Source organism: Penicillium soppii, assembly GCF_028829465.1.
Source record: "Penicillium soppii strain IBT 18220 chromosome Unknown utg000007l, whole genome shotgun sequence".
NCBI classification, from domain to species: domain Eukaryota; kingdom Fungi; phylum Ascomycota; class Eurotiomycetes; order Eurotiales; family Aspergillaceae; genus Penicillium; species Penicillium soppii.
Genome location: NW_026643237.1, coordinates 2,082,611 through 2,096,671, shown reverse-complemented (window position 1 = coordinate 2,096,671; position 14,061 = coordinate 2,082,611). Strand labels below are relative to the sequence as shown.

Here is a 14,061-nt window from a genome sequence, read left to right as displayed (position 1 = left end):
CATGATCAATTATATGAAGCCACATCGATCGGCCACGAATCGCTCCGACTTTCCCACTCGGTACCAAAACCCGGTAGGGGGTTTAGGGTCAAGCCCGATCCCGACGACTTCTGCACTATACGGAGTACTGTTTAAGTAGGGTAGTTAGAACATACATATGTACCAAAATACTAATTGACCTATGGAAGACATAAAGACCCCAAATGATTCAATTCGAACGCAAAGAAAAAAAGAAAAACTGAATCTTATCTCATCTCACTTTCGGTTCTTTTGACGCATCTGGAGAATGGTCACATGATCATATATAGATTGAAAGGAGACAATAAAAGAACCCCTAACACCACACAGAAGAAACAATAGTTATATGTCTTATAAATATGCATCTCGGAGATCTTCTAGCCACAAGTGTAACAATCGTAACAGAAAAAAAAAGAAAAGATAAAAAACAAATGTCTAAAAAACATCGTACATTCGTCCCGGACAGCGCCGCCGGTTTCTGCCCCTCCATTCCCACTTCTGTTCCCTTTTTCCCATTCTTCGATACACTCCCTACTACAGATATTACTTGAAACCATGCCTATTTGTACTTCTTTTCATTCCAATCCCCCGGGAATGAGGAATACCTGATCTCCTTTTCTCTCCGCGATTATCCAAAACGGAAAAAAAATTTCCATCCCCGACCGCCCTCGCAGTACATCTCCGTTACTGCACTTGGAAAAGCTTCCTCTCTCACCAGAGACCTTACAGGCTCCGAGGGAGCTCGCGAGAGTACTATTTTTTTTCTTGATCTATCTACCTCCTCTTTTTGACTTGGCCTTTTCCGCTCTTTCTCGAATCACCCACCTTTCTACCTGGTACCTCTTCGTGAACAAAAAAGAACAAGAGCCTCAATCGAGTCATACTCGATTTGTCTATCACAATGGCTCAAATACGGACTATGGAAGCCCGCGTTGGGCGGAAAAACCAACGTATGTGTCCCTGATTCTCGCGGCACGTGGCGCGCCACCCCTTACATCTCTGACTCTAACGGCTGGTAGGCTACGGATCTAAAGGCGAGCGACTGGTAGCCGGCGTTGTCCCTATTTCCGCCGACAAAACCAAAGTGCTCATGATCCAATCTGCCGGACCTGGAGGTTGGGTTCTTCCCAAGGGAGGCTGGGAGCTCGATGAAAAAACCGCCGAGCAGGCTGCATGTCGCGAGGCTTGGGAAGAAGCCGGCGTGGTGTGTGCCGTGAGCAGAGATCTGGGACTCATCCCGGACATGAGACCAACCGGCCTGTTGACGGCGCAAGCCCCCAAGGCCTCATATCAATTCTTCGAGGTCACCGTCGAGCGGGAGGAAACCGAATGGCCTGAAATGCACAAACGGAAACGTCAATGGGTTTCCTATACACAGGCGGCTACTGCTCTCGCAAGTCGACCCGAGTTGTTGGAAGCGCTGAATCGCAGCTCGTTGAAGCGGTAGTCTATATCGCATCGCACATCTCTCTTGCACATCTCTTCGCCTCCTTGATCTCCACCTCACACTTCCACATCTTCTTTTATCTTGTCTCCGACACTCGACCCCACCATGTGCATGAATATCTTGAGAGAGATGTTTCTTGATTATGACTCGACATGACCGATTCCAAAAAAGGGTGGCTTCGTCGCTTCTATTATTGGCTTTGTCTACCTTTTACTCTGTTTTGCATCTTTCTGACAGTCGGGCTGCTGCTACCCGTCCCTTGTTCAATTTGCGAGTGAACACTTGAATCTGTACTTCTTTGCTTCGTCGATAGACGCCTTTTTTTGCAAACAGGAAGGCTTTGGAACATTTGATCTACTTTTGTAGTGAAGGACTTCTGGCTTTTTCACCGTGGTATCGGACTATTCTATCTGAATCCCATTGCTTGCCCTATCCCTCATGTCAGGCTTTAGCCGAGAGCAAGTTTCATCTAGCTATTTAGCTCTAGATACCTTTCTATTTGGGCTCTTTAGATGCTAGAGTGCCTACAACCCTTGCCCCTCCACTCAATCTGAACTATTTTCTTCTACTCTCCAAGCCAGGAAGGATGAAGAGAAGAAGAGCAAAAAGGGAAAACGTTATTTGATTAGAATTCCAGTGTAAAAGTAAATAAAATGGCCTTGAATGGCCTTGAAAATGTGGACATTCATAGTGACTTGTCCCGATTAGGCAAAGCGCAAAAAGCTGTCTCCGAGGGAGCAAATCCGCGATGTCGTCCACCCTCAGGCGTTCGACCTCACGCCCGTCATCCACAACACTCACAGCATCCTTCTCAATTGCACTCCGCGCAATAGACACTCTTTTGCACAACCCTCGCGGATAAACAACCAAGCTCCAGATAAGGGTGGCGGCGACCAGCGCTGCCGCATACAACACAGCATGGAGTACGAGATGGACCTCGAGCCCACCGGGCCCCAAGTGACCGTCCGCGAAGTAAGCAAAAAACCCAGCAAACCTGAAGAACACCATCTAACAAAGAAACAGGCGGAACCCTACCGCGTCGACTTCAGACTATCAGCAGTAGACCTCGCATTCGCCAACTCCCTCCGCCGCACGATGCTCGCCGAAGTGCCGACCGTTGCCCTCGACCTGATCGAAATCGAGAGCAACACCTCCGTCCTCCCAGACGAGTTCCTCGCCCATCGCCTAGGCATGGTCCCGCTGAACTCGCTGAACTGCGATCAGGACCTCGACTACACGCGAGACTGCGACTGCGAGGACCACTGCGTGCGCTGCAGCGTGACGCTGTCCCTGCACGCGCGCTGCGGAAACGGCATCATGTCTGTCTACGCGCGGGATCTGATTGTCGTCGGCGAGCGCATCAACGAGACCATCGGTGATCCCGTGACTACCGATCCTGAGGGCAAGGGACCTTTGATTTGCAAGCTGCGCAAGGGACAGGAAATTAAGATGACTTGTCTGGCGAAGAAGGGCACAGCCAAGGAACATGCGAAGTGGGCGCCTACTGCTGCCGTGGGCTTCGAATATGACCCCAACAACAACCTGCGCCATGTGGATTACTGGTACGAGCAGGACGCAGCGAAGGAATGGTATGTAAAATAGAAGCATTTATCTCGATCCGCGAATCCACAACTGACGATTTCCTCCAGGCCTATCTCTGAAAATGCCGCGTGGGAGCCCGTCGCCAATCCAGACCAGCCCTTCGACTACGATGCTGAGCCTAACATCTTCTACTTCGACGTCGAGAGCATCGGCAACCTGGACCCGGACATGATTTTGCAGCAATCCATCATCTCCCTGCAGCGCAAGCTGGCAACCACCGTCTCCGAGCTGTCGGGCGAGGGCGAGAACCCCATGGGTGCCGAGGATGCCGAGATGATGGGCGCCAATGACCCCGATGCATACGAGCCTCCAGAGGGCATCGATGGCAACATGACTTCATACGGCAATGCCGCTGCTGGTGCCTGGCAGAGTGCGCAGACGCCGTACGGCGCCACGCCTTACGGCCAGACTAGCTATGGGTTCTGAGGGCTTGCGGAAAAAAGTTGAACTCGAGCATGTGTGGCGTTTTCATTTGGTGATTTGGGGCGCTTGGAGTTTTTAGTTTCGCTGTCATCTTATGCTATTGAACGGGAATCTTTGTCCTTTGTTCATACTACAATACTTTTTCTTACTTGCTTTAGTAAGTGGAGATTGTCAATAACATTAAATACTATTAAAAGTGTCAAGAGTCTGGGACGTGGACAGCAAAGTGTGTCAGTCAGAAGTTAGATATCGGTAGGTTATCAGATACATCGAGAGCGAATGATCTCTTGGATCCAAAGTTGCTATATATGTCGCATGTAGTCAGATATACCCAAAGAACAGCTTGCATAGTAATCAGACAGGTTTATTTTGACGTCCTATTAGCTATATGGCTTCTGAGGTAGCAAAAATGCCCTCAATCCCAAAAAGACAATATGCCTATTCCAACGCCCAGCAAAGTAAAGATGCAATGACCGAAACCCATCGCTAAAATCCCAAATGCAAGTACAGTGCCAGATAAAGCAAGACAAAAAGAAAAAGCAATCACTCCATCAACTCAACCGGCGGCCTCGAAGTCTTAGGCGGCATCTGCTTGACCGACATCTCAATCGGACTCAAATCGTCCATATCGACATCCTCCACATCAAGCGTCATATCCTCAACCATTACAGCCGGTAGATTCGGACTATCGCCATGCGCATCAGGATGGAAGATGATCGTGCTGCTCCTGCTGCGCTGCTGGGAGCCGCCAGCAAGCGGCCAGCTGGGCGTGCGCTTCTCGGAAGAAATCGAGACTGGCGTAGCGGGGTCGGTCTCCGGGGGTGGCGCCTCGGTCTTCAGCATGGATAGAGCAAGCGCGAGGTCCGAGGCGTGAACTTCTTTGTTTGGGGGGTCTTCGTTGCGCAGGACCCAGCCGTGCGGAGGGGAGGGAGGCGGCGAGATGAAGAATAGCTTTGAGACCTGGGGTGCTTCGAGGAGTTTGGGGCGGCCGCCGTCTAGGAGGGGCGTTGGCTCGCCGAAGTAGATGCGTGGGCGGACGCGGTTCAGGAGGCTTTGGTTTTCCAGGTGCTGGCGGATTTTAGTGGCGTCTGTTGTATTGTTGAAGGAGCAGACGATGCGGCGCATGGAGGGGAGAGGGGAGAAGGAGTTCAAAGGGGCGATGGAGGTGATTTGGGCGCGGATTTCGTCCAAGGCGGGGGGTTGGAAGACATGGAGATCATTGAGGTCTGTTATGAGGAGAGTGTTTGATGGTGGTGTTGGTTGGGATAGTGAGGGGATGTTGGCGATGTCGATTGATAGGGAGGGTCGTGTGGTTTCAGAGCTTGTGCTCAGTGCGGGTGAAAAGGCCATTGTGATAGTATGTGTGTAGATTATTGAACTTGTTTGGATTCGATGATTCAATGTTTGATGGAGGTTGGATAAGAAGAAGATAGAGGGGAGTTGTTGCCACCGGATAAGCGGTTCGGGTTCTAGAATTCGCGGCAAATTCTAGATTTCTAATCTTGTTGGTTGAGATGGCGAAATGAAAATTAGTATCTGGACAAAGTCTCCATTTAATATAATTTTTGGTGCTCAGTAAAACAATAAAGAATTTGCCTTAGACGGGCAGTGCAGCCAGTATAGCCGGTGACACCGATTTGCACTGCCTTCAGATCCCCCTTTCATGATCCACTTCCGGCCCTAGACGCTGTTTTGGTCTTTTTGCCTACGTCTTCAGATCTACACTATGTTGGATCGGAATGTGAACCCCGTTCCCGTCTACAACGTATTCCTATACCCGCGCCACACACGCCACATATGTCTCCCAATTCTCAACAAATCATACTCCGCCCCTTGTCTTTCCTAACCGCCAAATGGCTACCTATTCCCGGAGCTAGTAGTGATTGATATGCAAGGTTGTTTATTCCTCCACGGAGCTTCTAAGCCCCATTGATTTATTATCATTATCATTCTGCCTACCCTAGTTCCTCCAAGGGCTCCACTATCAATACGCATTGTCTTCCCCAAGCCTTGCACAAGGTGAAAGATATTGACATGATATTGACAAGTCAGAATTTCCACCTGTGGCGAAGGCAGAAGGTCAAGGTACATACATTCCGTGTCCTGGCATTTGTTCAAATGTTCCTAATTAGGAAAATTCTTATCTTTACTGACTCAGGACTTTTGTTCTGAGGCTATAACCAACTGCAATGACAACACCAAGGTGTTGTTTGAGAACATGAGATAAGCGCTCGTAACTTAGCACACATAAGCACTACGCCCTACATCGTATCGCGTTATACGGCTTAGTGCTCTAAATACTTTTGATGAAAGGATACAAGATGTTGGATGTAGATCCATGGTATGAATTATTGGACTGTACAGCGAAACAGCGGGTAGTAGCACGGTTGCTGAAGCCAGGAAGCTAGTCGACGAACTGATGCAGATTGTTTATTTTTGAGGTATTATAGCTTCCAATACTAAATATCGATTTAAAGATAACTCTAAAATCTCTGTTTATAACTTATCTCTGTGTCAATTGAGTCATCTGATCTATTCTACAATTTACTTCCTTGAAACGGCGACGCTCCACCAACATCCATACCCACCCGCTGCGCCTCACCATAATCCAACTCTCCAACAGCGCCAACAGCGCCAACAAAAGCAGCTTCAACATCATGTTCCGACAACCACTCCGTACTAGGTCGATTCTTCAACCGGGCAACAAGGGCTTCATCCTCCGCCTCAGCGTTCTCAAAGAATGCCGTCTTTTTATCAATCTGGCCGTGCACAATGCGCAGCAACCGATCCGTGTGCGGCTGCCTAGTTTGACTGTACAGCCTCAAAGTCTTGTCAATATCCGCAGCCGAGAACGTGGTCTTCCCCGCCAAACCATGTTTGAAGGCAAGCCCAAGAGCGAGCGTGTCATCCAGTGCCAGCGAGCCGCCGGCCGCGAAGGATCCACCGTGCGCATGCGCTGCGTCGCCTATTAAAGTTGCGCGCGATCCAAAGACCCAGGTTGGTAGGGCGTCTCCGGCGAAATTGGGATAGAGATTTGTTGATGGTGTGAGTTCTGTTAGGGCTTTGACGGTGGGGTTCCAGTCCTGGGGTTTGGTAAGTGGGCCGTGTACAAGGCTGATCACTTGGAGTTTACCTTGTATCGTTCTCTGAGGAACGCCACGTTGCCGAGTTGATCCCATGCAACAGAATTTTCTACCTCTTCTGTTGAGCGGGGGTCATCGTATGCACCGACGGTGGTATATTGGTTCTTGCCTATATTCCGTTAGCCTCGTGCAGTCTGTCTGTTCGCTCACTGCTTACCAAGTCGGGATGCAAAGAAGTTGTCCTTAGGTCCCCACTGTTGATTTCATGAGCAAATGGCTCCATATACGGGGTACTGGGGAAGTGTTTACATACCCAGTGGATCGAATCGGCCGGCAAATTGGGGATTTTCCTCTCCACTAAAGAGGCATCAAAGGTTGCCCTCATAAACACCTTCCCGCTGAATCGGAGCTTATAGTCCGGGATGAAAGACTGTCTGACACTCTGAACTAACGTTAGTAATGCAAGCATCTACCAATAACCTTTTACAAACCGATCGAATGCCATCTGCTCCAATGAGGACATCCCCATGGGTACTGCTCCCATCTTCAAAGTACAGCGAGACACCGTCCTGGCGAGCTTCCGCGCGCGCAATCTTCCTGCCCAGGTGGATTGTTTCGCGAGGCACCTGCTCCAGTAGAGCAGAGTGTATATGGCCGCGGTGGAAGCGGGTAGTATGGTGCCGAGGGTTCGGAACGTCTTTGTAAGTGTCTATCGACACTACTTGATCTGTCTTCCAGTGGCTGTTGAGGATACGTGCTGGTTAGGACGTTCCGGTTACTTCTAAATGGCCCCAAAATTTTTTACCGGAAGATCTGCGGTATTCCACTTGGCCCTTTGAAGCCAACATCGTCAGTGAGGGCACTGTTCACGCCGAGTTTCTCTAGTGTGCGCATTCCCTGATATTGAGGGTGGATGTTAGATACCATTCATTGACTGTAGAGGCACACGCAAACCACTTACATTTGGACTAAGTGCGATACTAGCTCCGATCTCTAAGAGCTCCGGAGCCTGCTCATACAGCTGGATATCCAGGTTTGGAATAGTTGATATCCGCTTTAGTGATATGGCCGTCGCCAAACCTGCAATGCCCGCGCCAGCAATCAATACTCGTAGGGGCTCGCTTTTCTGTGTCATGTTGGTACAATTGAACCAATACCGAGCCTGCTGATATAGATAAAATGTTTTGAGGACGAAGTTCTAGATTGACGCATCGCCATGAGCTTTAAGCACGCCAACAATGCAGTTGTGACGCAACCCCGCAATGGCGACTTCCGACGTGCTTCTGCCGCTTTGTCGCGTTTTGGTAACAAATCTATATGGAAGTAAGCAAGTTATCTTCTGCCAAGGGGGATGCAGTTGTATGACCTTCCAGAACAGGAGAAAATCGAGCTTCGCCCCCACAACCTCCACCATCTATGTCGGCATCTCCCCGCGATGTGAAGACGACGAGGTGTCACGGCATTGCGCCATTGTATCTAACTCTCTTCGGGATAATCAGTACCGATTTCGTCATATAAAGCTGCTCCTATTGTTCTGAATCAAGCCTCTACGCGGCCTTATATTTCGTCGTGCATAGGCCTCAAACCATGGGGGAAAATCAGAAATTTGCCATTAAGGCAACAGCACAAGCCAGCGAAGATAGCGATAATAAGCGGCGCACTGCACCGAAGGTTCCTGATCAATTTGCTGATGAGAGTTTTAAATTGTTTTCCAAGATCCAGGTCACAGATCCTACTCCCGAGGAAGCAAGACGGATTCGAAATAAATGCTTATGGCGCATTCTGCCATTTCTGTGCATTGGATATCATCTGATGTATGTTGACAAGCAAACTGTACGTGTCATTAAATATACTATGTCCTATGTCAGAAAGGTTAGTTATAACATCTCAACAGCTTGGAAGTTCCGCCATTCTCGGAATTATGACAGACGCCCATCTCAACTCAAATCAATACAATTGGCTTTCGTCTATCTTTTACTTCGGTTATCTGCTAGCTGAGTGGCCCCAGAATTGGGCTTTGCAAAGGTTTCCTGTGGGAAAATGGCTCGCTGGAAATTTAATAGTGTGGTGCGTTCCTCACTTGCAATCCGCACAACAACCCGAACAACAATTGACTTGACAGGGGTGGGATCACTCTGCTGCATATCCCATGCAATAGTTTTGCCTCATTGTTCGTGGTTCGATTCTTCCTTGGGGTAGCAGAAGCATCTATCGTGCCGGCATTCCTCCTTTCCATGTCCATGTTTTTCACGTATGACGAACAGGCTGTGTTGATGCCGGTCATGTGGTCAATCGGCAATGCAAGCCCTATCACCTCAGGTTTGTTGTCTTATGGTGTTTTGTGGATTGATACAGGCAGCTTCTCTCCTTGGAAGTGGTTTATGGGTATGTTTCCCAAGTACGGTATTCGGTCAATTGCTAAGCTCTTCGTTAGTTATCACCGGTGTGCTCACAGTCATATTTGCTGGTTGTGTCTATTTTCTCTTCCCGGACAGTCCTCTCCATGCCAAATTCTTGACTTACGAGGAGCGGGGACTAGCAATCTTGCGGATCAAAAAGAATCATTCCGGGATAGAGCAGAAGCTGTTCAAGAGATATCAGTCAGAGGACCTCGTTCACAAAACTGATTTGATTTGACTGGCTGACATTTTTATTTCTAGGTTTATCGAAGCTATCCAAGATCCAAAGACATGGCTATTCTTTCTACATGCCTGGTCACAGGAAATGGCGAACGGAATAACAAATCAATACTCACTGATTATCAATTCGTTTGGCTTCACCGTTCTCCAAACAACACTATTGGGAACTGTGACCGGTATAGTATCATTCTTTTCCCTTGCATCGGCGGCCACAACATTATACCACACCAAGGTAGGCAAACTCGAACCGTTTGATCAGCTAACATAATACGCTAACACTGCCAGAATTTTCGAGCATGGATTTCACTTATCGCATATATCCCAGCAGGCCTGTCAAGTATTCTATTGTTAGGTAAGTATATTCAACAATCGGAGTATGTTCCAATACTGATTGTTTATCAGCCTTGCCCTGGACCAACCGATGGGGTCTCATTGCTGGAATCTGGATTCGATCCACAGCCGGCATCCCATATGCAGTTGTGATGATCTGGGCTGCAAATGCATCAGCGGGTCATACAAAGAAAACTACCGTCATTGCGCTGTATCATATTGGTTACGGACTAGGAAATATTATCTCTCCACAGCTGTTCCGACCAGAATGGAAGGTGAATCGATAGCTCATTTTGAGCCCCTGAGATCAATGCTGACATGTCTTCAAGCCTCGATACAGACCAACATGGGTAATCTTGCTTGTGGTAAGTTTGACTGGAATTGCGTGTGAAGTGGTTTACTTATTGTTCCTAGGTCGCTGCAATTCTTCCATCGCTTGTTATCATCTCTCTCAGGGTATATCTGAGCCGGGAGAATACACGTCGTGACAAGCTTGAGGAAGTCAACCAGGTTACTAGCAATGGTATCATTGAGACGGTCGATTCGGAGGGTGGTACTGTGACTCGTGTTGTGGATAATACTCAGTTGGATCTCACTGATAGGGAGAACTTGAAGTTGTAGGTTCTATTAGCAGGTCTTTGCTCTGTGAGGCATGATACTAACGCGCCAACAGTCGATATGTACTTTGATAATTATTCCTTATCTCGGAAGTTGAGGTTGTGAATTGAGAAGCGTGTTCGCCATCAACTACGTTTGGCTTTGGGAAAATCATATAGATCATTTAATCTTCATCTTAACTTTGTTCTAAAGTTTGTCTACGAACGTGTTACCCCATAAATTGCAATCTTGGAGTTACAGCTGATCTTTGAGATTGTCTGCCTCGACACTATATCCCATCTAGAAAGTCTGGCTACACTCCAGATCTATGATAGCTGTGATTCATGCCAACAATGTCAGATACATGTTGGATATAAGGTGTCAAAAACTTTTAATTTTTAGCATCTCCCGCCATAATATATAGGTAAAAAAGGGTTACAACTGGCCACCTGCAGTTATACGTAGTTTACCGAAGTACACCGGCACATCCGCCTAATCGATTAATGCCAAATGAGCCACCACCCCTTCATTTCTCGGGGCCCAAGCGTTGAACAACTCACCGGTTTTGTGTCATTTTGTTGCCTCCAGCTTCAGTGATTGGCAATCTATATACGTTATCAAAGAAGAGAAAAATCACAATAAGATAACAAAATGCATAGGGGGCTAATTTAGACCATTTGTTGTGTTGGTAAAAAGAATTGTCTATAACGAGACTCTAAAGGGGCTTCCGGGAATCAGCCGCCACAAGCGTCTCTAAGCCCTAAACAAAGTACCAACTTTATACAAGCGAAATAAACTGTGGGGGGGGCCGGGGCCTCGAAAATGATGCATATTCCATATTCAGACAGACTAGTCCTCCATTTTGCATCGGTAATGTCGATATCCGATATTTTGCATGATTCGTAGAGTTGGGGTGACTCACTTGAGCCATTAGAGCCTGAGTTTGGGGTAGTACGATAACAGTAATTTCCCCGTACATAGGTACCTAAGCAGTAAGTACTGATTACTTATATTTATCAATGTATTATGTTGCATATAATCAATTGGCACATCAATACAACTCAACGTAAATTTGGCTGCCATCCATATGGTCCAAGACCTGCAAAAACAACCCGTGGATGACTGGCCTAGTCCTGGTGCATCACGATAAATTACTCCCATGTTGCACAGTGCTTTGTTTTTCGCGGTTCCTAACTTTATACTACAGTTTTGATCCCCGGACACAAAGTCATTTTGTTGTTCCTTAGTAAAGGGGCTAGTTTTGAAGGCACAGAACGAGGTTTCATTCCTGTGTCGTATTGACAGGGATAGCGAATGGGGGCGCAATCATTTGGAATAATATCTCAGCCGCTTTTCATGGGCGGAAGTATAAATCCACCGTCAGCCCAATGGTACAAAATGCTACACACAACAAACACACACACCTTTAAAACATAGCCCCCTATCGACCGAAATAGAGACAAGTGACCAGAAAAGAAGATCAAACGAGAATCTCAAATTTTCGGAAGCTGCTCAATATGAATGAGGTCAAACAGGCAGAATGCACTGCCCCTCAGGCATGTATGACATGTAGGTGGAAGAAGAGAAATTGCGACAGGATGACCCCAACTTGCTCTAGGTGCAAACGGTACGGCTTGTGCTATCTCTATCCCTTTTTTGAAGCAGAAACTGACTCTAGTCGAAGGATCTCTCGCCCCTGTCATTATCTCGACGATTTGACGTATGCGCAAATGAGGCAGAGGTAAATAATATCAATTTTGTGCATATTTCGGTACAGGAATCTCTGATGCGGTCTGTTTCAGTTTTCTCGACTCGTCAATGCCAATTCCTCAAATTCAAAAGTCTGACGGGGCTTGCAAACGATGCAGGGAAAGCAAAAGGTACTGCAGTAGGGTCATACCCCACTGCTCTCGTTGTTTACAGTGAGTTGTGTATGACCCTGTTGGCATCACTTTATGGCTCCAATTTGACACAGCATGACAAGATTGAAGTTCCAATGTGTATACGATCGATCGTTGCCGACTCGACCGCAAAAAGCGCAGCAAGGCGTGCCGATAGAAAATTCTGGCAACAAAGATCCATATCCTCGATCTCATTCTCTGCTACCAGGACAAAATCAAGTTGCACTGAGATGTAAGGAACAGAATCAACCTCATTCTACCATTGACGTCTTTGAAAACGCTCACCTTGACCCCTTCCAAACCTATCCCTCTGAACTCAGTCCGGAGTGTATAAGCAGGGTTCTCAACTATTGTATGTTCAATTTTCTTCGGTTACATGATATGCTTTACTCACAGTCAGTTGTAGCAATCAAGGAAATGTGGCCGAAGCTACTTCCTGGCGTTACTCACAAAGGCAAGTCATTCATACACCACGGGATGATTTCCGCTATGAGTTGTCCAACATTGTTCAATGCGTGGCTTCATTCGGCGGCGGAGCATATGCAACTCCGCGAACAATCAAGCAATCCATTCATGCCAATATCAGCCCAGGCCACCTATGAAAAGCTCCTCATGCAGCGCCAGGCCATCCTCGGCTTGAAAAAGGTCGTTGAGTCTGGATGTCATGAAAGAATCACGGATGAAATTGTGATGAGCGCTTTGTCGATAGCTTTGCATCCCTCTGAACGCCGTAGGAGTGCGGCAATCCGAATGAGGTCGGCTCCTTTGTCAAACTTGCAGTTACTTACAACGTTCACGGATATGGGTATATCGGATCAACAGGTGCGTGGCTTACAGTACCTCGTCAAGGCTAGGGGCGGATTCGACGAGCTCAAGATGCCTGGATTAAGAGAGGGACTATCAAGGTGAGTGCATCCCTTGGTCCGAAAAATCAGTAAATCATAATATAAAATTGACCATAACACCAAGCTTCAATCTTTTTGTTGCGAGCAAGAGACTGACAAGGCCATTTTGGCCCCTTCGCTCAAGGGTTAAAGCCGAAGAGGTACCGAGATTCTTATCCTCATTTCAAGCCACTTCGTCCATAATCGATGAATCTTCATCACCTTGGCTCAGTTTAATATTTCCACAGAATATGACATGGGAGGTCAATTCTGTCTTCCAATACAGCACTCTGCTACACGTCTATTCACAGGGTCTTGTACCTGACTTGAACGCTGGCTATGTGCTTGAAATTCGAAACGCCATCCACTATCACATCATGAGTCTTCCTCCTGCTTCCGAGATCTCACAAGATTTACCGCATAAGTATGAAGCATGCCGATTGGGTCTCATTACCTACAGTTTGTTAATTTTATTTCCTGTTCCGTTGATGGTTGACCCCTATCCGAATATTGCGCGACTTTTGCGACGAGAGCTGGACTCAACCACGCTGGACTCAAGTCCCTGGATGAAAGATCTAGAACTGTTACTTTGGGTGTTGATAATGGGTGGAATAGCTGCTCTAGGAACAACGGACCGATGGTGGTATGTTCAACAGTTGCATTGGTTAGCTGCAATGTTAGAGATTCGTACCTGGGAACATTTAAAACCTACCTTGGTTTCCATATTATGGTTGGAAGCCCCCTGTGACTTTGAAGGACTTATTCTGTGGGAAGAAGTCTGCATGCTTGATTGAAATTGTCTTGTGGTGATTCACTGTTGATACCTTAGTGCCTAATTTATCAGGTCTCCCACTCTTGTTTCATGCATTAGTTACATGTAGTCTATAAAAAGCTTGGTTGGGCCTTGACGTCAATTTGCTTTACTTAATTATTTTACATCTCCTTTTGGTTTCTTCAATACATCGAGATCCATGGATATAACCATGATGACTCCAAATGTTCGTGGAAACGTGGGCATAATATCGTGGAGGCTGCAGGGCCGAAGATATCAACAACACGGTGTATTTATTTTTATATCAATTCCCACTGAAACAAACCGAATTTGAACTTATCTTTATATTGATTTCAAATCAACTG

General features: G+C 47.1%; 6 protein-coding genes across 6 annotated transcripts; 4 read left to right on the top strand and 2 right to left on the bottom strand.

Moving 5' to 3' along the window:
• Nucleotides 1-919: 919 nt before the first annotated feature.
• N7529_010051 (NUDIX hydrolase) lies at nt 920-1,465 on the top strand (the record flags this gene model as incomplete). Its single annotated transcript, XM_057245578.1, has 2 exons — nt 920-968; nt 1,038-1,465. 2 exons carry the CDS (start codon nt 920-922, stop codon nt 1,463-1,465), a joined length of 477 nt encoding a protein of 158 aa, XP_057093841.1.
• A 918-nt stretch (nt 1,466-2,383) lies between these two features.
• Nucleotides 2,384-3,493, top strand: N7529_010050 (DNA-directed RNA polymerase II core subunit RPB3; the record flags this gene model as incomplete). Its single annotated transcript, XM_057245577.1, has 3 exons — nt 2,384-2,437; nt 2,489-3,054; nt 3,115-3,493. The coding sequence occupies 3 exons, from the start codon at nt 2,384-2,386 to the stop codon at nt 3,491-3,493; spliced, it is 999 nt and encodes a 332-aa protein (XP_057093840.1).
• A 540-nt stretch (nt 3,494-4,033) lies between these two features.
• Nucleotides 4,034-4,840, bottom strand: cbpA (putative calcineurin binding protein; the record flags this gene model as incomplete). The annotated part of the gene is made up of 1 exon (XM_057245576.1): nt 4,034-4,840. The coding sequence occupies one exon, from the start codon at nt 4,838-4,840 to the stop codon at nt 4,034-4,036; it is 807 nt and encodes a 268-aa protein (XP_057093839.1).
• A 1,187-nt stretch (nt 4,841-6,027) lies between these two features.
• N7529_010048 (uncharacterized protein) lies at nt 6,028-7,708 on the bottom strand (the record flags this gene model as incomplete). Its single annotated transcript, XM_057245575.1, has 7 exons — nt 6,028-6,573; nt 6,624-6,742; nt 6,791-6,827; nt 6,887-7,015; nt 7,065-7,314; nt 7,379-7,470; nt 7,535-7,708. The coding sequence occupies 7 exons, from the start codon at nt 7,706-7,708 to the stop codon at nt 6,028-6,030; spliced, it is 1,347 nt and encodes a 448-aa protein (XP_057093838.1).
• A 452-nt stretch (nt 7,709-8,160) lies between these two features.
• On the top strand, nt 8,161-10,231 carry N7529_010047 (uncharacterized protein; the record flags this gene model as incomplete). Its single annotated transcript, XM_057245574.1, has 10 exons — nt 8,161-8,406; nt 8,468-8,640; nt 8,696-8,958; nt 9,008-9,173; nt 9,234-9,444; nt 9,498-9,564; nt 9,615-9,817; nt 9,872-9,907; nt 9,957-10,159; nt 10,216-10,231. The coding sequence occupies 10 exons, from the start codon at nt 8,161-8,163 to the stop codon at nt 10,229-10,231; spliced, it is 1,584 nt and encodes a 527-aa protein (XP_057093837.1).
• Nucleotides 10,232-12,529: 2,298 nt separating this feature from the next.
• On the top strand, nt 12,530-12,949 carry N7529_010046 (uncharacterized protein; the record flags this gene model as incomplete). Its single annotated transcript, XM_057245573.1, has 1 exon — nt 12,530-12,949. The coding sequence occupies one exon, from the start codon at nt 12,530-12,532 to the stop codon at nt 12,947-12,949; it is 420 nt and encodes a 139-aa protein (XP_057093836.1).
• Nucleotides 12,950-14,061: the final 1,112 nt, after the last annotated feature.